This window comes from Bactrocera neohumeralis, unplaced genomic scaffold (genome assembly GCF_024586455.1).
Source record: "Bactrocera neohumeralis isolate Rockhampton unplaced genomic scaffold, APGP_CSIRO_Bneo_wtdbg2-racon-allhic-juicebox.fasta_v2 cluster09, whole genome shotgun sequence".
NCBI lineage: Eukaryota > Metazoa > Arthropoda > Insecta > Diptera > Tephritidae > Bactrocera > Bactrocera neohumeralis.
Genome location: NW_026089622.1, coordinates 3,629,107 through 3,654,186, shown reverse-complemented (window position 1 = coordinate 3,654,186; position 25,080 = coordinate 3,629,107). Strand labels below are relative to the sequence as shown.

Sequence of the window (25,080 nt, the reverse complement as noted above, 5' to 3'; positions counted from 1 at the left end):
CGGCTATTTTTTTGTTTTTTATCAAATCAATTTTTTTGTTTTTTTAATTTTTCTTGTTTGCTTTTTCTAAACACAGAATTAAAGGAGCAAATTTAACCCACGTCCGTACACCTTGAACGCTGTGCTGTAAGTGAAGTATTTGTTAATCGCCGCATTTGTTTGTACAATTTCCGAGCATTGCACCTGTCAACCGGCTCTTTAACCTCTTCATACTTTCGCAATTCGGCCCGATTCTTTTTTTGTCCGCACATACGTCTCGTTTCCCTTTTCAGCTCTCGGTATCTATCCCATCCACACAGACCCGCTCCGAATTTGCATGCCCTTAAATCGTAATCCTTCATTCGTTTGCCACATTCTTTATCAAAAGGGCGGTCTCTCATCCGAGACTGACTGAGTTTTTTTTATTGGGGGCGTTTTTTTAAGTGGCGGGTCCCAAACCCAGCACACAACCCTATGTAAGGGATGTTTCGCCTTCTCATTTTAGCTCGCCTTCAAAAAGCTGTTCTTTGGCTACCCAGAGGATACTTGGTCAAGGACCGCAAGTCGTGAGCTGCTTGAGTCGTATGTAAAAGAATCGTTTCTAGCCACTCCCAAGTGGATGTCAATCAGAGAATTTTCCATATTGTCATTTTTGTTATTGTTGTAACGGTTATCCTATCCCCGCTAGGGTTGTAAAGTTTAGGTAATTTGTGATCGAGGTCATCTAACGGTAGTCCCAAGAAACGTGCTGTTTTGAAGTCGGACCATAAATAGTGGGGTGTTAGATGAGTGAGGGGTACCTGGGTGTGCAAAGAGGGGTTAGTCATTAGGTGACTCGTTGCATGTTGGACATATATGTATTTGGTATGTCGGGGTCGATTTTGGATAACTAGGAGTTTAACTTCTACAGTATCGAGAACGAAGCTGGGTAAGGTTCACTCTAGATTCTCGAAATTACCTCGGTAGTATGAGGAATGAAGACGCAGAGGCTGTCAAGTGTTACAAATAAAATTTTAGGGTCACTGACAGTCAAAATCTTGACGCCAACGACTGCAATATTAAATTCGAATCGTTACATCCGTGCACGGTCAATACATCAATCGTATACGGTTGTTGGCACTATGACATACGAGAGCAAACAAATCGTAATTTGTTTTCAATTCACAAGATTTTTTAAATTCAACGTTACTTTGGATCGTATTTTTAGATTACAATAGATATGGAACTGTCAAAACTGTTGCAGATTTTGAAAAAAACTAACAAAAGCTAGTTAAATATCAAAATGGATCAGATTTTGTTTTTAGCCGTTTACGTTAGAGCACATACAAAAAAAAAAGGGTTTAGTAAAATGGAACGGACCCGGATTTTTATTCGGCCAAAGACTGTCAACTCGGCAGAATTATGTCGCTACAACATTTTAATTTTAGAGTGCTTACCTCGAAACCGTATGAATGACCGTTCAGGTAGTTCATAATCCACCTCCTCAGTCCTAGAAGGAGCATAGATTTTTCAATGTCCTTAAGTAGCGTTATGTGATTGACTGTGTCAAATTCTTTGTCAAGTCCAACGCTGCAAGGATCACGCATGTTGTTGTTGTTGTAATGGATATCAATCCCCGATAGGATGGTTAGGGTTATCTGTGTTGTCTTCGACGTCATCTAACGGGAGGCCCAGGAAACGTGCTGTTTCGACGGGCTCGAACCAAAAGGAAAAGGGTGTTGGATGGGTGGGGTTGGTAGGGCATACAAAGAGGTAGTCAGTGTCATGCGGAGGCTCGTTGCATGCAGGACATACGTTGGGTATGTCAGGGTCTATTCTGGATAAGTAGGAGTTTAACCTGCTACAGAACGAAGTTGCGCTAGGGTCACTCGCGTTTCTCGCGGCAACTCGAGCTCTTCGTCTGCGCCATTCACGGGAAGGGAGTCGATGAAGGTGTTGATGGCTCCACTGTGAATGGCGGTCAGTAAATGTCGAAAGTCTGTTGCTTCCGAAGTCCGGTCGGCATACTGTACGACGTCGTCGACGTAGTCATGGAATGACTTCTTGATGCTCCTAGGAGACGGCTCCGCTCCAAGCAGATGGCTGCAAGGGTGGTTTCTACGAAAACATCCTAGCAGGAACTGCTTAGAGAGGAGTTCATTATGCTCCTTAACTGAGCGCATAAGCGTCTCACTATGAAGGTGTTCAATGGGAGACATCAAAAGGCATCCCGTTGTGCTCCGGAGTGCAGTATTTTGTCAGGTCTGGAGTGCGTACTACTGCATCCTGGCGACCATATTGGTGCTGCGTAGTTGAGGACCGGCCGTCCGATTGCCTTGTATGTTGCCAACAACGTTTCTTTGTTTTTTCCCCATGTGCTGTCGGCTAGTGACTTGAGGATTTTGTTGCGGCTCTGTACTTTGGCGATAATCGTGGTCGTATGGGGAGTGAAGGAGCATAGACTATGAAAGGTTACACCTAAAATCTTAGGGTTATTGACAGTCGGCATTTTGACGCCATTGACTGAAATATTATGTTCAAGTCTATACTCCTTAGTCCAGTTAGTAAAAATGGTCGCTATGGATTTGGTGGGGGAAAGTGTGAGGTTCCGTGCAGTGAGGAAACGAGAAAGGTCGGAGAGGTAGTTGCATACTTTCGAACACGTGCCATCAATTCCATTGACCGACGTCAATATCGTGCAATCATCTGCGTACGGGGTTATGGGAACCCCCTCTGGTGGCTGCGGGAGTTTCGAGATGTAGAAGTTAAACAGTAACGGGGATAGGATACCACCCTGCGGAACCCCCGGTTTAATTCTTCTCAGTTTACATGTTTCACGTCGAAATAGTACGGATGATTGACGACCGTTCAGCCTCTTCAGTTCTGGAGGAAGCGTAGTTTTCTCAATGTCCTGCAGTAGCATTGTGTGGTTGACTGTTTCAAAAGCTTTTGACAAGTCCATCGCTACGAGGATCGTTCTCTCACAGGGTGGTTTCTGGTTGAGGCCCCGAACTATCTGAGCGTTTATGACGCTAAGTGCTGTGGTGGTGCTGTGCACTTTTCGGAATCCATGCTGGTTGCTGGATAGGCTCAGGTCACTACTGGGGAGAGGAGGGTTATCGGATGATAAGATTCCCCTTTGTTGGTGGGTTTCCCAGGTGTCAGTAGTGGGACCACTCTTCGGACTTTCCACACATCGGGTATTTGACGAGTGGTCAGTGACAGGTTGACGACCTTGGTGAATGGATATAGAGGATTTTGCTTTATTGATGACATTCTGAACCTCCTCATCGGTGAAAGTAAGTGGCGCGCAGTCGTTTGGCATTTTGCGCAGCCGTCGCTTAACACATCGTTTGACTTTGTCTACCGAAGGGTGCAGTGTAAACTGTTGGCTAAAATAGCTCGCGTACTTCTTCGGGTCCGAAGAGGCATGACCATTGAATTGAACCTCAACTCGGTCGTCGTGTCTCTTCGGATTAGACAAAGCTTTGACAGTAGCCCAAAGCTTACTCACACCGGTGGAGAGGTTGTAAGACTTCAGGTGTCTATCCATTTCGTCCGCTTATGATAATTTACCATACACCGAGTCTCCAAATTGAGATCCCTTATTCGGGGATCCAAGGGATCGGCATGGCGTAAGGTGTCGCGCTCGTTAGCCAAAACGACTGCTTCGGTTGGGAAATTGGGGGGGCTATTCGTCCAGCCGGGATGAAGCGAGCGGTAGCTGCTGTGATCACCTTGCGGAATCGACCTTCGCCAATGCATACGTTCTTAGGAATGGGTAGAGCGTTGAAAGTGCTATCAGTAAATCCTGTGAAGCCGACCCAGTTAGCTTTATTAAAGTTATCAAAGTTACGGTTGTCCAGAGAAACGAAATCGGCAGGTTTCTCGATCGAGATAATTATGGGCAGATGGTCTGATGCGAGAGTAAGCATAGGTCGCCAGGTTATGCTATTTATCAGACAAGGGTAATACAGGGCGAGCTATTCCAGGTGCCCATAACTCTGGTGGGGGCTTCGTCATTCATTGTGCAGAATGTCGAATCGTCAGCCTGTTCCGCCAGCTCCATCCCATTACGATAATTTGACAGGCAGGAATGCCAAAGATCGTGGTGCGCGTTAAAGTCGCCTAGCACCAAACGGTATTCACCACGAAGTAGCGCGAGTTAAGGAAGATAACATTCCTTATCATACTCACGAACCCAAATACATCAACAAATCCTTATCAGCATGCATAAACATAAAAACATGTCTCATGACATATACACATAATAATGTATTGTAATTATCAGTAACAGATAAGAACTTATCCAAAAATATTTATTAGCTTAAAATAAGAACACAACAGAACAACATGAATGTTTTGTCGATAGTACAAATAGTTGTATGCAAACCTAATGTCTTTTAGTCTTAGTATTACCACAAACCAAGAAGGTATATTGAACTCAATAAAGAATAATAATAAACCCAAAACTATTATTATTTAACAGTCTTTGAAATATTAGACTTAAAAAACCAAAATCCACGGTCCTAAAGAAAGACACATCGGGTTCCTGAAAAATTGGACCAAAAACAGAATTCTAAGGCACCACTAAAAACTGGAGCACATCAAGAATTTCCGGGAGGAAAAAAGGGCAAAAATCCACTGCAGTCGTAGAAAATCAGAATCAGTTACGATAACATCAGAAATGGCACAACTACGCGCACACATCGACGTACTAACTCAAACTTTGCAGCAGCAAAGCATTGAGATGCAGAATCGACTATCAGCGATTGAATCAAGCCAATCGTTTAAAGGAGTATCAATGGTCGATCAACATGAAGCAATACGCTTGCACATAAACGATCCCATGGAATTTCACCTAGAATTATTCAAAGCACTTCCACGGTTCGATGGAAACAAAGATCAATATAGATCCTGGAGATCGCAGGTATGGACCTTTATGGATGGTATAGAAGGATTCACCAACCACTCTAGATACTACAGTGCACTTGGTATAGTACGCACAAAAATAACAGGAGCAGCAGCAGATATTCTTACAAACCACAACACGAAGATGAATTTTTATTCCATATATACGTCCTTTTAGAGGAAATGAAAAAGATCGTAAAAGGAAGGAAAACCTTAGCCGAATTCCACAGTGAAGTGAGCAAAGCGCTTAACTTGGCATTATCAAAAATTGAGATGTCCGAAAACCAAAACAATGGTTCTATGAAAGACTATGCAAACCAGGAAGCAGTAAGGACCTTCATCCTAGGGTTAAATAGCAAATATACAAGTTGGACATTGTATAGTCATAACCCTAAAGATTTGGAAACAGCTTACGCAGTAGCTAGTACTATTTACCACGACAATGTGAATCGTCAATTCGAGGTACATTCTAATCTACCAAGGAGGAACGAGCATCAAAGATTCCATCAACCTGATGATAAAAGGAAATATAATCCTCGCTTCAACGAAGGCCAGGTTTATTCACATATAGAGGACGGACAACATCATCAATACAGACCAAACGTCAGAATACAGAGGAATTATCAACCGCAACAATAACTTGCACCAGAACCAATGGAAGTGGACAATTCGCAGCAGTACCAGAGGCCAACATATTACTTCAATTAACCAAGGAATCCGCCTCACCAACAAAACCGCACAAACAGACTACGATGGACATTTTGAGACACCGAGTACTTTTTTAAGGCGAGTAAACGGGTTGCCTTGTATCAAAACAAAATGTGGATTAACCGTCACACCCGTTACAATTTTAGTGGACACAGGATCAACTAATAATTATATTAGCAACAAATGTAATATCGGTAAGTCAATACAAAGTATTCCTTTTAAAACAATAACTTGACATGGCTTTTCAGTCATTAATTCAAAAAAGTGATTGGGACATATGGATATGATTTAGTATATTATGAAATAGATAAGCTAAATGAATTCGATATGATATTAGGAGAACATGGACTTAGAACTCTTAAAGCAGAAGTGAATTTATTTGATTATAGTTTAAAGTACCAGAAGGAAGTGACCCATAACGTAGAACACAAAATTAATTTTACTATCAATAACCCTCAATACGAAGAAGACATTGGAAAACTAATGCAAAAAAAACGTTCAAATAAGTGAAACTCTTCCTTTCACTACAACTATTCAGGTGATAATTAGGACCCAGACAGAGGAACCAATATGGACAAAACAATATCCATATCTCATTGCGGATAACGACTTTTTGAATAAAGAAATTAGCGAGTTATTAAAAAATGGAATTATTGAACCAAGTAAAAGCCCATATAATTCACTCATATGGACTGTTGCAAAAAAAGGCACTGACGAACAAGGTAAGCCAAAAAGGGGAATGGTAGTTGATTTCCATAAAATTAATGCTCAGACAATCACAGATAGATATCCAATACCTGATGTAAATATGACTATCCAAAATTTAGGAAAAGCAAAAGTATTTTCAACTATAGATTTAGAATCAGGATTCCATCAAATTTTAATAAAGGAATCCGATAGAGAAAAGACCGCTTTTGTAGTCAATAGAGCAAAGTATGAATTTGTTAGGATTCCGTTTGGGTTGAAAAACGCACCTTCAATCTTTCAACGATGCGTAGACGATATCTTACGAGAATATATTGGTAAAATTGCATATGTATATATAGACGATGTATTAATATTCTCTTCCTCACCCGAAGAACATGTTGAACACGTTTCAACTATAATAAATGCATTACATAAAGCCAATATGAAAATTTCAGACGAAAAGTCACATTTTTTTCAAGACTCAGTGGAATATCTTGGCCACATCATTAAGCATAATAGGATTACTATGGATCCAAACAAGATTGAAACAATAAAAAATACCCCAGTTCCAAAAACGCTTAAAGAACTAAGGTCATTTTTAGGATTAGCTAGTTATTATAGAAAATTTATTAAGAATTTTGCATCTATCACTAAGCCCTTAACTATTCATTTAAGAGGAGATCAAGGAATGATAACAAAAAATCAGAGCTCTAAAGTAGACATAAAATTAGATGAGGCAGCACTGGATGCACTACAAAAAATAAAAATAGCACTTCAGGAACAAACAGAACTCTTTCAACCAGATTTCTCGAAACCATTTGACTTAACTAGTGATGCAAGTAATTTTGCTATTGGGGCAGTCCTATCTCAAAATAAATAACCAATTGCCTTCATTTCAAGAACATTAAATGATACTGAACAGAATTATAGCACAAATGACAAAGCCATAGTTTGGTCACTTCAAAAGTTACGAAACTATCTATATGGGGTAGCAAATTTAACTATTTACACATACCATCAGTCACTCATATATTCAATATCAGAGAAGAATCCGAATACGAAATTAAAAAGGTGGAAAAATTTAATTGAAGAATATGGAGCAAAACTTGTTTATAAACCAGGACACCAAAATGTTGTAGCAGACGCTTTATCAAGACAACAAATAAATGCGACTACTGATTGTTCTCAACATTCGGCAGAAAGTTCACCTGTAGAACATTTCAAAAGGGTGAAACAACCATTGAATTCATTTAGAAATCAAATTGTACCTACATATTTATGATCCAGCCAACGTAGGTGTATCAACGAAAACAATTTTTCCAAATAGACTTCGTCATACAATACACTACAAAGCCAAGAATTACTTAATAGAAAAATTAAAAGAAGTTGCAAGACCAACTGTCACGAACGCTTTAAAAATAGACGAGGAAATATTATTTCATGTCAAAGATGGCATTATTGCTAATTTTCCAACATGCACATTTGTAATACGAGTATCACCAAATCTATTGATAGATGTTATAAACATAGAGGAACAAAAGGAACTAGTAGTAAAGACACACAGACGTGCTCACCGCAATTATAAAAATAACACACAAGAAATTTTACTTACACATTTTTGGCCCAACGTGAAGTAAATGTGTAGTGCAGAAACAATAAAATGTGAAATTTGTTTACAACACAAGTATGAAAGACATCCAAAAAAACAGCCTATAGGAAAATCTCCAATTCCAACAAAAGTAGGGGAATACATACAGATGGATATATTTCACATGAACAACAATATATACATCAGCTCTATTGATAAGTACTGAAAATATTGTTACTTACGAAAACTGGAAAACAAACTAAATTGTCATGGGTACATAGAGGAAATATTATCTCAAGTGTACCCCAACGCTAAACATCTTATGACTGATAACGAAAATGTGTTCGTAGGCAACGTAGCGAAGGCAGTGAATAACAGACTTCAAATTACACATGCATTGACTCCAATACACCATTCAACTACGAACGGTCAAGTTGAACGAGTTCACAGTACGCTAATCGAAATTTCGACAAGCTTAGCTAGCAGCTTCTGGCGAAGAATTGTTTAACGCGGTACGACAGCACAATAAAACTATCCATTCAAATACAGGATACAAACCGGAAGACGTATTTTTCAATCGGGACAAATATCCGGAAATAAAAGATATTTTACTCAAAAATCAAGGAAGAGTATTAAATCATCACAATAAAGGTAGAAAGACAATCACATATAAGTCAGGAGATATAATTTATCCCCGAACGAACAGACGGAATAAAAGTGCCAATAAATATAATAAACATATTGTAAAAGAAGATCGCGGTGCAACCATTCTAACTGAGAGAGGAAAAATTATCCATAAGGACAGCATTCGGAGACAGGCTACAGCATGTACAGCGGTATTATAATATTATTTACAATTTACTCCTCTTTTGCAGATTTAGTGACTGACCTCAGTAATAGAAAATTTGTTTTGACTGAGACAGACACAGTGTATTTATTTGAAGACACACAATTTTTGTACCATGTAGCTAATTTAACAACTATACTTACACCGTACGAAAATATAATGAGGAACAGGTATGTGGAAATATTACGACACCACATTTAATATTAAAACGATTATTTATTAAAGAGATCTTAAACACTTGTATTCTTGACGGCATCTGTACAAAAAGTGACGCTTCTTAAAACTGTAAACTAAGAATAGGAATTTAGTTGGAAACTGTAAATTTCCAAGAATATACATACATAGAAAAATAATAGAATAACTGACAAACAGTGCTGCGAGATGTGATGCATCTTGTTAGTGTGCCCACAGTACTCCCCCTCAAATAAAGTCCTGCTGGACTTTTTAAGGTGTTGGTTGTGAGTTGTCTGTTAACTCAATGTATGCTGGCTTCAGCATGTCGATTGAGACTTTTTTGTCTGCCCCATTGATCCTGATGATGTAAGTTTTGTCGTCTACACGCTGGATGACTTCATGGGGGCCAGTGTAGGGTTGTTGCAGAGGCTTCTTGATGGAGTCTACTCTCTTGAAGACGTGGGTGCACGTGTCAAGGTTTTTGAGTAGGAACAGCTTGTGTTTGGTGTGATGAGCAGTTGGTGTTGGCCTGATTGCTTGGATGATTTGCCTGTATTTCCTCACGAATGTTTCTGGATCACCTGGTGTGCTTGCTGTATCAAAGAAATCACCGGGTATACGCAGTGTAGTCCCGAAAAGCATTTCAGCAGGAGATGCTTTCCGATCTGGTTTGTATGCTGTTCGGAGTCCTGGTAGAACTGACAGTAGCATGTCCGGCCAAGGTGTCTCATTATTGCACATGAGAGCCGCCTTGAGTGTGCGGTGCCACCGTTCCACCAGACCATACGATTGAGAATGATACGGCGTCGTTCTGATACGATGAGTGCCCAGCATTCGTGAGAGTGAGGTGAACAGTGCTGATTCGAACTGCAGACCTTGATCAGTGGTGATTGTCAATGGTGTACCGAATTGACAAATCCACTGAGTGTAAAAGGCGTGTGCAACTGTCTCAGCTGTCATGTTGTTGAGTGGTATGGCGTGTGGCAATCTGCTGAAGCGGTCAATGATCGTCAGACAGTAGCGAAGGTCCTTGACTCTTGGCAGCTCTATGAGATCCAGGTGGACGTGCTCGAAGCGATTGTCTGGTACGTCAATGTGGTTTGGTGTGGTGCGATTGTGACAATGGACCTTGGAACGTTGACATGGTATGCAGTGTCTGGACCAGAGGAGTGCGTCTTTTCTAATACCTGGCCAGACGAATCTTCCGGTGAGTTCCATGACTGTGGCCCTGGCACTAGGATGAGAAAGACCATGGATGATGTCAAAGGCCTGGCGTCTAAGTGGCTGTGGAAGATAAGGTCGCACAATATTATTGGTCACATCACATAGTGTATCATGACCTTCAATGTTCAACAGGTGCAGCTTGAGAGATGTGCTGGATTGGAGATCATTAAGCTGGTCATCTTGGAGTTGTGCCAGCGCAATGGTCTCAGCATCAAGTTTGGTTGGCATGGTTATGGCATTAATTCTTGAAAGCGCATCAGCTACGACGTTTTCTGTGCCCTTGGTATGGAAAATCTGAATTGAGAACTGTGAGATGTAGTCCAATAGACGTAGTTGGCGAGGTGATGCCTTGTCAGCACGTTGAGAAAATGCGTAGATGATTGGCTTGTGGTCGGTGAAGATGCTGAAGTTTCTTCCCTCGAGAATGGGCTTGAAAAACTTGATGGCGGCAAAGATGGCTAGAAGTTCACGATAGTACGTGGAGTATCTGGTCTCTGCTGGACTGAGCTTGCGGGAGTGGTTGCCATGAGTCCTTGCGTCGCTTTTCAAGAACGCCCCCAATGGTTGTATCCAAGGCGTCGGATCTCAATGAGAGGATGGCGTTTGGTGTGAGGAAAGCCAGGCGCAGAGCTTGGATGACACTTTTCTTGCAGTCTTGCCAGGCTTGATCTGCAGAAGGTGTCCACTGGATTTTAGTGTTGTCCTTCTTCTTGACATGTTTGAGAAAGTCCGTCAGTGGTGATTGTATCTGGGCCGCTTGAGGGATCGCTCGCCGGTAGTAGTTGACGAACCCCAGGAAACGACGTAGATCGCTGACGGTTTCTGGCTTTCTGTAATCGGCGAGTGCTTGCGTGCGTTCGGCGGGTGGAGCGTAGCCGTCTTTATTGATAGTGTACCCCAGGTAGATGACTTCAGACTTGCCAAACTGGCACTTCTTTGGATTGATGGTGAGATGATGTGCACGCAGGACTTCAAAGATGGTGGTGAGATGTCGTAGGTGCTGTTCGTGGGACTGAGAATAGACAGTCAGATCGTCTATGAAGCAGCCCACGAAGTCTAAATCTCTGAGGATGTTGTCCATATGTCTTCGAAAAGTCTGCGTGGCATTGCATAGTCCGGGTGGCAGACCCAGAAATTCGAAAAGTCCAAAAGGGGTGGTTACAGCTGTTTTGGCAATGTCTGACATGGCCATGGGTATCTGAGGGTAAGCCCTGACTAAGTCGATGGTGGAGAAAACGGTGGATCCGTGGAGACGCAGGAGAATGTCATCACCATGAGGGACTGGATATCGATCTGGAACTATATTTGCGTTTAGTTTTCGATAGTCACCTGTGGTGCGCCATCCACCTGTTTTCTTTGGCACCATATGGATAGGGCTGGCCCATGGGCTGCTCGATGGACGGATCACGCCATGATGTAGCAGGAGGTCAAAGTCATCTTTAGCTATTTGTAGTTTCTCGCCGGTGAGACGTCGTGGGCGCTCAAATACTGGTGTCCCAGTTGTCTCAATGTGATGAGCGACTTGACTGTCAGTGGCTGTGACAGGAGTGGTGCTGGGATGAGTTATGTCGATGAATAGGTTGAGTAATTGCAGGTATTTGGAGTCATGTGCACCAGGACAGATTGAGCGATCGATTGTTGAAATGCTGTGTACCGTGGCCTCAGATAGTGTGCCCTGAGTTGTACATGAGGAGGTTGTATCGATGAGACATCGTCCTTTGAGATCTAGAAGCAATGCAAAGTGGCCCAGGAAGTCTGCACCGAGAATGGCTGACTTGACATCTGCGATTATAAAAGACCAATTAAATGTACGGCGAAGATTGAAATCAATGGTGATGACTTTTCGACCGTAGGTTCGGATAATGGTCCCGTTGGCTGCGAAGAGAGTCAGATCATCTTCTGTGAGCATGTGAGTGATGGCGGACTTGGGCATGAGAGAGATCACTTATCCAGAATCGACAAGAAATCTCATATTTGTTGTGCGTTCATGAATGTGAAGGCGATGCTCTCTGGTTGGTGGTGTGTTAGCCTCTATGCTGTCGCCGGCCGGCTGGATGGTCGACAGCGAAGTTAGTTTTCCGCCGATGAGTCGAAAGTGCAAGGACGCTCGCACTTTTTGGCTCTGGACCCATAGAGACGGTGATAATAACAGAACTTGTTCTTGTCTGAGGCTGGTTCTTCCTTCGATGATGACTGCTGGAAACGACCAGATGCAGGTTGGGGTCGGTCTCGAGTAATTCCCTTGTCCTTGATACAGGTCACCAGGACGGCTATGGCAAGTTTAAGGCCGGACAAGTCCTTTGCCATGCTGGTGAGCAGAGTATTTTCGAATTTGTCGCCCCTGTGTGCTGCCTGGGCAGGCTGGTGATGTGTAGCCATAACGGAATGGCCAGCCTGGTTTTCCATTAGCTCGTCTGCAACTTCAGCAAGCTAATCTGGAGGGGCATCTCTGAGTAGTTTGAGACACCGGCTGGTTGATGGTGGTAACAATGCCAACCATTTTATACGCAGTAAGTCCTCTGAGACCCTGTTGCCCATGAGAATTCTGAGCTGGCGCAGGAGCTGGCTAGGTTTTTTATCATCGAGTTGACCCGCCGTAAGCGCTCGGTGAAGCTGGCGGTCGCTGGATTCTGAAAACCGCTTCAATATCTCGTCCTTCAGCTTCGCGTACTTGTCGGTCTCTGGTGGATTCTGCAGGAAGTCCGCTAGCTGTAACATTGCATCAGTTTCCAAAGCACTAACGATTTGATTGTAACGTGATGCGTCATTTGTGATACGGGCCACCTGTAACACTGCTTCACCTGAACAAACCACAAACGAGGCTGGATGGACCAGAACTGCTGGAGTTTGCAGCTGGACACAGCTACAATTGATGCAGTGTTCTGGGTCACAGTTGGGTCGTTTGTGTTCATGTTCGAGGAGATTGATGTCAAGACGTTTGGATTACTGGTGGACGTGTTTGGCGAATGCTCTAATGGCATGTCAATGAATCGATTGAGAGCACGTGGTCACTGGTTTGCACAAATTTTTAGACACTGATGAGTGAGAAATTACAACGACCGTGAATTTGCAATTAATATTAACGTTTGCACTCATTTGTACTTTAACGCGTGGAGAGACAAAGTTTGATCCAATTTAATCACGTCGGGGTCACCATAATGTGGAAATATTATGACACCACATTTAATATTAAAACGATTATTTATTAAAGAGATCTTAAACACTTGTATTCTTGACGGCGTCTGTACAAAAAGTGACGCTTCTTAAAACTGTAAACTAAGAATAGGAATTTAGTTGGAAACCGTAAATTTCCAAGAATATACATAGAAAAACAATAGAATAACTGACAAACAGTGCTGCCAGATGTGATGCATCTTGTTAGTGTGCCCACAGGTATAATGCAAATCCGAATGAAGAAGAGGCTATTCTGTCAGTAAAATAGAGGCTTTCAAATCGCAATGAATTCCCACAAACTATAGTGCACGACGTTCACTAAATTTTGTAGGCTCAATTATAAAATTCGTCACAGGAACACCAGACCATGACGATTTAATAGAAATAAAAACAGGCTTAAATTACTTAATTGAAAAAAATAACAAACAAAGGAAGATTAGCTTTCATTTTGAAAAATTATTAGAAAAATTAGATCCGAAATCTGTCGTAGAAGAATTTGTAATCAGAGAAGTTTACAAAGAGTTAGAGACAGTTACAAATACAATTAATTTTGCTAGAAAAGGAAATTTTTACTTTAAACTGGAACAATATTCACGTATTGATTTCAAATGAAATTTTTGATGTTCCTGTCATAAATATATTAGAATATTCGGATATCCAGGTATGTATGTACAGGAATGCGATAATCACACCATATCATTAATAATAAATGCAAATTATACAATTTAATTCCGATAGCCTACAAACATGGAAAATTACAAATTGAAAGAAAAATAGCAAAATGTGAAAATAAATTTATGAGAGTATCTAAGTGTAAAAATAATGTAGGAATAAATATTTGTAAACAAGAATTGCAAGATAATTGTACCATCCCTTTACTAAATAAGGACAAAGCATATTGTAACATTGTTCAAGAAAACAATGTGCCATTATTAATATTAGATCACGGAAATATTTTAATTGACGGAAACCATATATGGAACGGCCAAAATATTACAGGCACAAAATTAATTCAGTATAATATTAGCACTGCTTTAGATAATAATACATATTTTAACCATGACCTAGAAATAAAAAATATAACACATGATCTTCAAAATTAACAAATCAAAATTATGAAAATATTAGAATCCAAATCGAGTTATAAAATTTCTAATATACAAGAAATGTACAAATACCTAAGCTATGCTATTCGTTTAGTAATAATATTAGGATTATTTATATACGCCTCAGTAAAGGCATGTAAATGTTACCAGATTAAACAAGAAGCCAAAAAAACGCCGAGTTTTCGAGCAGCTATATGAAATGGAAGTACAGCGACTCCAAACACAGCGCCTTTGAAATAAGGACATTTCATTTTAACAGAGGGGAGAGTTAAGGAAGATAACATTCCTTATCATACTCACGAACCTAAGAACATCAACAAATCCTTATCAGCTGTAAACATAAAAACATGTCTCATGATACATATATACACATAATAAGTCAGAGTGGGAGCTATGTTGCCTGTTTGCGCTCCTGGGGACGGTGGAGGTCCTCTGTTGGCCACTCGGTATGAGCGCGAACTGGATGCAGATTGCACAGCCATAGAAGCTGGTGTCGCAGTATTGCGTAGGCAACATGGGGCCACGTAACTCGTGGTCCACTCCCTGTGAGTCTTAAAGCCTGAACAGGTATTAAGATGGTTCCATCCATTGCATGTTTTGCACCTGGCCGAGGTCTAGTTTGGATGGAGCCGTTTTGCGCATACGCAGCAGAAAAATTCCTCCGGGCCCGGGTTGGACTCGATGCCAGCCGCGCCGCCCAATCCGAGTGGCCAACAGAGGACCTCCACGGTCCCTAGGAGCTCAATCAGACAACATAGCTCCCCCCTTGACTTTTCGATTGAAGAAGTCACACGATAGGGTATCTCCTAAGGTGAAAACTCGCTTGGTATCGAACGGCTCGGAGAGGCTGAAGTTTGCATTACCGAAAAAATTGCAGATCATAGACAGAGAAGTCTGCAAAAGCTCAGAACGCCTTTAAGGATTGTCATTTTTACTAAAACATTGCGGTTAAAAATCAGAGAACCACAAAGCAACAAGCGAACTGAAATGTAAACTTTTTGCAAATATTTATTTTAGAAAAAGCTATATTGCTACATCCAGTTATTAACATAAGTATATTAATATCCTTAATCTGAAGTATAGGGCATATATCCTGTGCAATTACCACTTCCACACAAGCAGATACGTCGTTGTCTTGCTAACACAACTTCGTTTCCCTCGTTATAATGGAAACAGAGCTCTTCTCCAGGGCTTATGTCTCGCTTTGCGAATATGGCTGTTAATTACAATAAAAGCCATCATTGGTGAATAGATACATACATATGTAAATACTTAACAATTCTAATAAAATTTACCAATTTTTGGAATGGGGCAATCAATCCGAACTGAACGTACCTCACAATTCGGATTACAGCTATGATTTAAGTATCGGCCAATATTTCCCCTTTTGGTTGGGTCAATAATTGTTGTAGTGGAAGATTTATCATGCCCCTCCTTGATTCTTTCAATCATAAACAAAATGTAGTTATTTACATTTTGTTCATAATTCTTTAAACGATTATGGGCTTGTTTACGGGAAATAATTTCTCCTGCATATTCACAAATAAACCCTCCTTTAGGTATATGATCACCTGAAAATAATCCTTTGGATTTAAATAAATTTGAATGGACTACTTTCAGTTTAGCCCTAGGCCCCTTCTGAACAAGTCGATTAGTACATTTCGAGGGTTCACATTTACATGACGAACTACACTCGTAAATAAGATCTCCACTATTGTCTGTATCTAAAACCAATTCCCCTGTTTCTGGAAGCCATTTATAGTTCCTGCCATGACATTCAAGGCAACCAAATTGAGAAACATTGCAATCACACCCATTCAGAAGAATGGAATTAAATTCCATTTGTAAATGCTGAAACTCGTTGTCACTGCCATCATTGCTTTGATCGCTAAGAATATTTTCCAAAACATATTCCAAGGAGCGATCCTCATGCTCATAAAAATCAGAAACATTTAAATTACTTGTCATTTTAGTAAAACATGTAAAATATTTGTCTATACCATTGTATTATATAATATCCCGACATTCAACTTTTAATGTCCAGACAACTTTATTGCTATTGCTCGCCCACACGGGCTATTTAGATTTGAAAAAAAAAAATACTTTTTTCATTCTTTCCGGACTAACAACCAGCGATAAAGGGATGGCCAGCATTTTTAACAGTTTGAAGCGCCTCAAAATAAGCGTTTTTAGATAATTTTTCATTGTAACCAACTCGGTCAAAATCATAATTTTTGGCATTTAAATTACAACTCTCTACATTTACAAGTTAAAAATTATTATATCTTCGACTTTTAATATATAACAAAACTATTTAAGTCTTTTTTTTATAATTTTATGGTGCATTACTTTGGCTTTTGACCTTTTAATACTTTATAAAATAAATAAACCTGTTACAAATCCATTATGCATTATATTACAAAACGTTTCATCAAATACATTTAAATTTTGCATTTTCTTAAATTTCCATTAGGGGTATTCTCTTGCTCTTGCAAAACCCGGTGCACGGTGCAAGAATTGCAGATTTACAACGGCACAACAACAAACACACGCAGAAAAATATTTGCAAGGGCTGTAAAATATGTCAGACCGAAACCTATGTATATTTGCGTGCAATGTCACGCAAAAATATAATTGCAACCTTGTTGTAGTTGCCATTTTACATAAAGACATATTACGTCGTTAAATTGTTGAGGAAGATAAGTTTTAAATGGATTTTATTATTTCTATTTAAATTTTAAAGATTTGTTACAGTATTTTTCTTAAAAATGTATGCAGAAGGTGCGCCAATTCACAATATCCATGCTTAATAGTCATTCACAACAAATTGATTCATTCATATATCACTAGATTCTGCAATGGGTGCTCTCGTGCTCTTGTATATTTCAGTATAGTATTTTTGCAATCTGCAATCTTGCAAGAGCAAGAGAATACCCCTATTGTGTTATATTTTTTATTGAACGGCGGCAACAAATCTCTCCGTGCACGTATCTTTTTGATAGAATTTCAATCTTTCTTTTTTTTTACTTATTTTTTTTAGATTACTAAATTAATTTTATTTTTCGCTTGCTTGCAACTATTTTCTTATGGTCTAAATAAATGGATTTCAACGAATATGTAGAACCGAATTAGTTTAAAAGGCAAATATCTCAAAAATCATAAGCGGTAACTATATATTTATATTTTCTTGCTCTGGAGGGCCCACTCTATCCGTATATGCCCATTTTAACCACGAAGTCGGGGGTGTTATTCTAAATCCGTGCCTTCTAGTGTGAGAGCGCCTCAAAATTTGCGATTTTATAAAATTTTACAAAAAGCAATGACAAAATTTGAAGTACTCACGACGTGCCATAAAGCATTGTAAAATCATAAAATCATAAATTTGTATACTAGTTTAAAAAATTTGTTGTTGGATTGCATGAACGCTATGTTTTCGGATCGTTATAAATGTTAACTTGATGAGACTATGTGAAACCCCTAAATATTTTTGCGCATTTAAATTAAAACACGCAACATTTGTTACGATTAAAAAGTACTCTGTAGTGTTCATTTAACATATGGAGAAACGACTTCAATATTTTTATGGTACACTAAAACAACTGTGCCCGAATCGCGGCAGTCGTGAGCGAGCAAGTAATCGTATCGAGTGAAATTTAGTAACGTGTAAATATAAATATATTTTCAATAAAAACAGGAACTTGGAATTAACATATCGTATAAATTGGTGTTTATTTCTGAACTTTTCTCTTTAAAATATCAAGCTAATAAGTTTTAATCTGCAACTCCACAGCTTTTTTTGCATATCTGCTTTATGTGCCTCTTATTTTATTTGCAGCGATCTCTCTTAAAGTAATTATTCTTTCAATATTTTTATTGATTTGAGCTTGCGTTGCTTCATATGCGCGCAAATTGAATTTCAAAAGCGAAAGCTTTTCGCTTTCGACAGTAGGCTTCTTCTTCTTCCTCGCTATTAACAATCATCTCTACCAACTCATTTAAACCTTCTTCCGTCACTACATTTCTAAAAGAGATAACTATTGTCAACCTTCTACTGCAACATCTATCCCCGTAGCTTGGAGGAGTTGCTCTTCTGCTACCTATACCTATTGTTGTATTTTATTATTATTTTAATCATCTATTATTTTGTTTATTTAATAAATATTATTTATTGATATTACTTTTCTCCAAGATTTGACATTTTTCATCGGTGGCCCGGCAGCATTAAGTTTTATCGTCTATGAATCCCATATGTTATTTGCTGCAACTTTGCCTTCGCCACAATTAAGGAAAATATATTTTGCCAAGTCTTGATGCTGTAGCTTAAAATCACTCATAAAATTTTATTTACGCATATATATTCAATAAAAGAAAAATAACTCACTTTGCCTCCGAGAGTGAAATTTCGATTCTTTCGTACAAACGAGAACACGTTATCGAATGAGAAAACTTCAAATTTCGAAAGTGCGTATTCGATAGCGAGTACAACAATCCGAAAACAAAAAAAAAACAAGTAAGGAAGGGCTAAGTTCGGGTGTCACCGAACATTTTATACTCTCGCATGATAAAGTGATAATCGAGATTTCATTATCCGTCATTTACACAATTTTTTTATTTTGCTGTAAAATTAATTAGATTAGTAGTTACTGAGATATGGTTTTTGGTCCATAAGTGGGCGACGCCACGGCCATTTTCAATTTTTAAAAAACGCCTGGGTGCAGCTTCCTTCTGCAATTTCTTACGTAAAATTTAGTGTTTCTGACGTTTTTTTGTTAGACGGTTAACGCACTTTTAGTGATTTTAAATATAACCTTTGTATGGGAGGTGGGCGTGGTTATTATCCGATTTCTTCCATTTTTGAACTGTATATGGAAATGCCTGAAGGAAACGACTCTATAGAGTTTGGTTGACATAGCTATAGTAGTTTCCGAGATATGTATAAAAAACTTAGTAGGGGGCGGGGCCGCGCCCACTTTTCCAAAAAATTACGTCCAAATATGCCCTTCCCTAATGCGATCCTCTGTGCCAAATTTCACTTTAATATCTTTATTTATGGCTTAGTTATTACACTTTATAGGTTTTCGGTTTTCGCCATTTTGTGGGCGTGGCAGTGGGCCGATTTTGGCCGTCTTCGAACTTAACTCTCTTATGGAGCCAAAAAATACGTGTACCAAGTTTCATTATGATATCTCAATTTTTACTCAAGTTACAGCTTGCACGGACGGACGGACAGACAGACATCCGGATTTCAACTCTACTCGTCACCCTGATCATTTTGGTATATAAGTTAGCACCCCATACATTCAAAAAGTATCATATGATGCACTAATATCATATGATACAAAGTAATATAATATGACACCACTAAATCGCTGAGAGTGCGACACGTGTAGTGGCAACCTGTGGGAAGCGCTGCGTCAGCGAAGTGCCAACCTGTGGGAAGCGCAGCGTCAGCAAACTCCGTACCCGTTGCAGCGGCAAACATAGGTCTAGAGTTAAGTATAATTAATTGTTAATTTTAGTTCTTGTACAGAATTCAATTAAGGAGCATAGCTCCCAAATATAGGGGCATCGCTCCCAAAAAAAGGAGCATAGCTCCCAGAAAACATTTTTTTTAGTAAAAATAACGAAACGATTTTTAACTTATATAACCCTATATCTGACTCTTTTAGTTTTAGGACTTACAAACAACCGTTATGTGAACAAAACTATGTATAATACTCTCCTTAGCAACTTTGTTGCGAGAGTATAAAAATACATGAATTTCGCTCGTTAACGAGTGCCGCGATTCGGACCCTGACTTTTGAGTTCTCAATTTTCAATAAAGGCATTTAAGCTTGTTAGCTCTCAATTAATAAACGATTTCAATAATTTTCCATTTAAATTAAAAAACTTTTAAATTTCACATTTCCTTAAATGTGATTTAACACCGTAACATTAACAGACTTAATTTGTAATTTTATAGTGAAAAATATTTTACTTTTTACTTAAATACTTTTATCTATTGATTGATGATCTAGATACATAAATGCAGCAATGACAAGAGCAATTCTTCAATCTGCAGCAACTACCTTATGAACTTCATGCTTTGGTTAGTCTTTTTAAGACTGATGACTACAAAGTCGTGATCAGTGCAGATAAACGATAATCTGGAATAAACAAACGCACATTTAACGCACCAACAATAGATGAAGTTGTCATCCTGATTGTTGGTGAAAACTTGGAAACACGCATATTATAATGCTGATAACTATTTGCTGCGGTTTCGACGATTGCTGGAGCAGTACTGTGTTGACATGTACGTCAAAATAGCAACGGAGCGTTTAACTTTCATTCGGTTGAACCAAGCCAAACTGCATACTGAGGAGTATATCTCTTTACGCGATGCAATGAATTTGGAAGGAAATGCAGCTAATATTTGTCGATTAATTATTTCTGCAGCGACATACATAGGCAGTTCGCGTCATATGCATGAATAAACGCAAAATTAAATAACATATGTACGTCATTACTTTTTATTGCTTTTACCTGTAATCCAAAATATTCAAATGATGCTTCCCGGACAAACAATGCATTGGAATGACGTTAAAATTATAAATATGATTTATGAACCGTGTGTCGCCATTAAACACAATCACTTTGCATGATCGACTGCAAGTGATTCAAACGATATCTACGGAAATTAACGGCGAAGACCGTCACTGGCAGTGATTGCAATTCAGTAAAATCCATAAAATACATTTGAAAATATGTCACGAAAAACAGCGATATGGTGGGTTTTGGCATCCAAACAATGAAATTAAGCGCAATACATTTTGTTGGTACGTGAACTGCAATGAAGCGATTTGGTGTATATTCGCATTCCCAATTCATGAAGTCATCTTACTGTTGTGCATATGGCGGTGCATCTGGAGAATGAGTATATTTTACGGCTTCGAATGTTGTTTAACGTGGTCAAAAGTCTCCAGCGACAACGCAGACCAGTTTCTTAGAGATCTGTCGAAACGATCCGTTTGCACGAACTTTACTCGAAGATGCCACGTTATTATACTTGGAATGCTTCACCGAAGAACTATCAAAGACGCAAGCAAGGGGAAACGTTTCAGATGTGCGTTCTACTGATACTATTGGGGTCTTATGCATATGTGAGTGGGTCAACGTCATTTGAGCCACTACGGACTGTTAATGCTCCAGTATTCCCAACATATTGTGAAGAACTAAATTTACTAGAAAACGATACCCATTGGGAAACGGCAATCGTCGAAGCAATTATTTCTGAATCTAGAAGTCAGATACCCACAATATTTGCTAACAAGGATAATATGTCAGAAAACATTTTACATCAAATTTGTGTCCCTTTAAGAAATATATGTATATAATACTATATTCGGACCGACAACGAAAACAAGTTTTCGTGGGAAAAACTGGTTTTGGCACGTGTTTTCGTCCATGTAAAATCTGTCGCTGAAAACTACTTGAAAACTTACATTCCACTCATTATAATCGGTGCCTGCTCTAGTTTAATCGATGTTTTCGGAAGACATATTTTGCCGGCCCTAAATTGTCACTTGATATTTGTTTACATTCCATATACAAAAACAGCGGTCGCTTGATATTCTCATATTAGGTAGATTCTCTTGCTCTTGCAAAACCTTGCACGGTGCAGAAATTGCAGAATTTTCCTGTTGGTGCAACGGCACAACAACAAACACACGCAGAAAATTATTTGCAATGACTATAAATATGTCAGACCAAAACCCACGTTTATTTTCGTGCCGTCATATATCACTAGATTCTGCAATAGGCGCTCTCTTCGCCTTGCATATTTTGGTATAGGATTTTTGCATTTTGTGTCATCGTGCAATCTTGCAAGAGTAAGAGAATACCTCTATTGATAGTTGTCAGTGAAAACGCATCGAAAACACACATTGTCGGTACGAACGACTTAGATTCCACAACACACAAATGTGTTTTCAAAATGTTTTCAATGTCGATCCGAACATAGTATAAGTATGCTTGTGCATATAACACATAAACCCATGGACTTATTCCACAAAAAGGATAGCATCGATTTAATTTATTTTTGGCAGTACTACCTCCTATCGATAAGCCACATCCTAATAACAGAGATAAAGAGATGCCACCCTCTCCTTCACCTATGACTGGAACGCCAGATTGAAATTATACCAAAAATATAAGTAAAGGGTTTTGTTGCCGAACCGGAAATTGAAGACATTTAAACTTGAGCGGCAAATCAGATGAAATCATTGGATTCCGAGGACTAAATACGTCTTCACCTTTAAATTTCCCGGTCAAAATCGCTGCTTCACTAACATTCCCTATTAACTTTTTAACAGCTAATCTTGTAACATTAGAAAGCCGTGGTTGACTTATATTACGAAGCATCATAAGTGTTACTCCGACTTTCAATTGAAGATTATGCAGAGGTAGGATAGGATAATTCACCACATCTTCTTCATTCCTCACAGTATATTAACATCTTTTTTTTACTGACAAAATAGCAAAAATTGCATATTAAAAGGTAGCTTCAGCGCAGAATGAGCTGTATGACCACCATTCAACAAAGTGGCTGCGATACCTGTAGAAGCCAGTGTAAGTGGTATTTTATTTACAGAACGTACCGCCAGGAATAAAGGGATGTCCAACTTATTCCAGTTTGAGAGCGCTTCAAAATTAGCGTGTTTTTTACATTTTCCATTATGACCAGATTGGATAAAATAATAATTTTTGGGCATTTAAATTAAAACACCCAACATTTAGTACGAATAAAAATTACTATATAGTAGTTAATTACTATATAGAGAAACTATTTTAATCTTTTTATGGTATGCCAATAAAAGGTGGTACCCAATAAAAGGATTTAAGCTCTCAATCAATAAATGGTTTTAATAATTTTCCATTGAAAATAATACTATGATGCTTGACATTACAAAATGTTTCATGCAATGCAATTATATTTCACAACTTCATTTAGTTTTCATTGTTTTACATTTTTTATAAGTGGTCTTGAACAATGCAACAATTCCCTCCGTTTACATATTTTTTTGGTAAGATTTCAAGATTTCTGGCCATCGCTCATTTCCAATTGCTAAACGTCAAAACCACCTTAACTCGAACAGTTGATTTTTATCTTGATTGATTTAGCAATTCTTCTCTCACTTCCAATGAGAGAGGAGTTGGACATCTCTTTATCTCTGGTACCGCTGCTAACAGTAATGATATCAAAAAAGTTTTTCCGGTGCCTCCTGGCGCATCCAAAAAAAAAAAAATCCACTATTCCCACTACAAATTGCTTGTATAATGGATTCATTCACTACTTTCTGTTGAACATTCAATTTCGGAACATAAGAATTCAATTCATTGCGATCATACGTTGTTCATGTGGTAATTCCTGATTGAAAAGATCATGCATAGCTCGATTTGGCAATGTTGAGCCTAATAGCGCTAATGTCTTGTTTGATATAGATAAGAATAAATTTTCAATCATCACCAATGCCTCATAGTGTTCGTCTTTGTTGTGAATGAGCAGAAACTGATGCATTTGCAAGAGTAGCATTCCAGTGCATATTAACCTCCAACAAAGGGATGTCAGTTATATTATGCGTCGAAACTACCTTAAAAGTTGGCTTGAAATTATCACGAATGGTATTGGTCGCACCAAACGAAGTTATTTGGAAACTTCAATTATACGTTTGCATAATCACCAAAAAATGATTCGACTCAGGTGTAACTCCCAAAACCAAAGACCCCAAAGTTCAATGCCGGTAATATCACTTTCCATTAGTACAACATAATCCCGGCGGTTCATTTTTGAATTTTAATGTTTTGCAAACTACAGACATTAATCCATTATAAACTGATGCGGGCAACCTATATTCCAATGTATTATCATAATTGAACGCTGCCCGATTAAAATTTTCTAAAACACGTGCCCTATTTTGGAAAATTCTTCTACGTGTAGTACGTTGCCGATCACCAAAATTTATTTTCAAATGCTGCACATTATTTTCCTGTGATCTCCTAACTGCTACATGTGAAGCAGTATGCAAACGTCCCCAATATTATTACATTTAATATGCAAAGGTGGTAGTAATACCTTTTTGGGACCAACTAGAGGTTTACTGGCAACGTTTCTTTGTCCTGTAGTGAGTGCCTGACGTACTGACCATACATAATAACAGTCTCTCGCACGGCTGTCCCATTCAAAAAGGTAGCAATAATATTTCCTAGTTGCATTCCAAGAAGAAGGGCTATTACTTTTGGGTCTCCACATATTGCCCAGCCATACTCACGATAACGGATGCGCTCTAAAACAACTCTCATATTCTCATATGATTCCTTCATATGAACCGCATGAGCTAAGGGCACAGATGGATAAACTAAGCTTGGAGGAATCAATGAATAGACACCAATCACGTGGATCATGTTTCTGTCCTAGTGCGTTAAACAGAAGGTTAACTTCTGAAAAGAATACTAGATCCCCTTCTTGAAGAAAGCAATTTGTGAGGACTTTCTGCCTTTTTTTGTAAAAAGTAATATTTACATCAATTTGGAGAAGGTTCCAACCTTTTCGTCTGGAAGCTAAAAGTTCGGACTGCAATTTTGAAAGGCTTGAATCTCGAACTAAGTCATGAAGTTCACCCTGTGTAGTTAGATGCGGCACTGTTGAACATCCTGCTAAATCA

At 38.9% G+C, this 25,080-nt stretch overlaps 2 protein-coding genes across 3 annotated transcripts; both read right to left on the bottom strand.

Moving 5' to 3' along the window:
- Nucleotides 1-9,143: 9,143 nt before the first annotated feature.
- LOC126764407 (uncharacterized) lies at nucleotides 9,144-10,325 on the bottom strand. Its single transcript, XM_050482100.1, has one exon. The coding sequence runs from the start codon at nucleotides 10,323-10,325 to the stop codon at nucleotides 9,144-9,146; it is 1,182 nt and encodes a 393-aa protein (XP_050338057.1).
- A 5,042-nt stretch (nucleotides 10,326-15,367) lies between these two features.
- On the bottom strand, nucleotides 15,368-16,404 carry LOC126763919 (probable histone-lysine N-methyltransferase set-23). 2 transcript variants are annotated; one of them, XM_050481689.1, is made up of 2 exons: nucleotides 15,673-16,396; nucleotides 15,368-15,593 (listed from the first exon to the last, which is right to left on the bottom strand). In XM_050481689.1, exons 1-2 carry the CDS (start codon nucleotides 16,343-16,345, stop codon nucleotides 15,445-15,447), a joined length of 822 nt encoding a protein of 273 aa, XP_050337646.1. In that variant the 5' UTR covers nucleotides 16,346-16,396; the 3' UTR covers nucleotides 15,368-15,444. The 2 variants fall into 2 exon arrangements, with proteins under 2 accessions (XP_050337646.1, XP_050337647.1); XM_050481690.1 differs by having other exon boundaries at nucleotides 15,518-15,593; nucleotides 15,713-16,404.
- Between the last annotated feature and the right edge of the window lie 8,676 nt (nucleotides 16,405-25,080).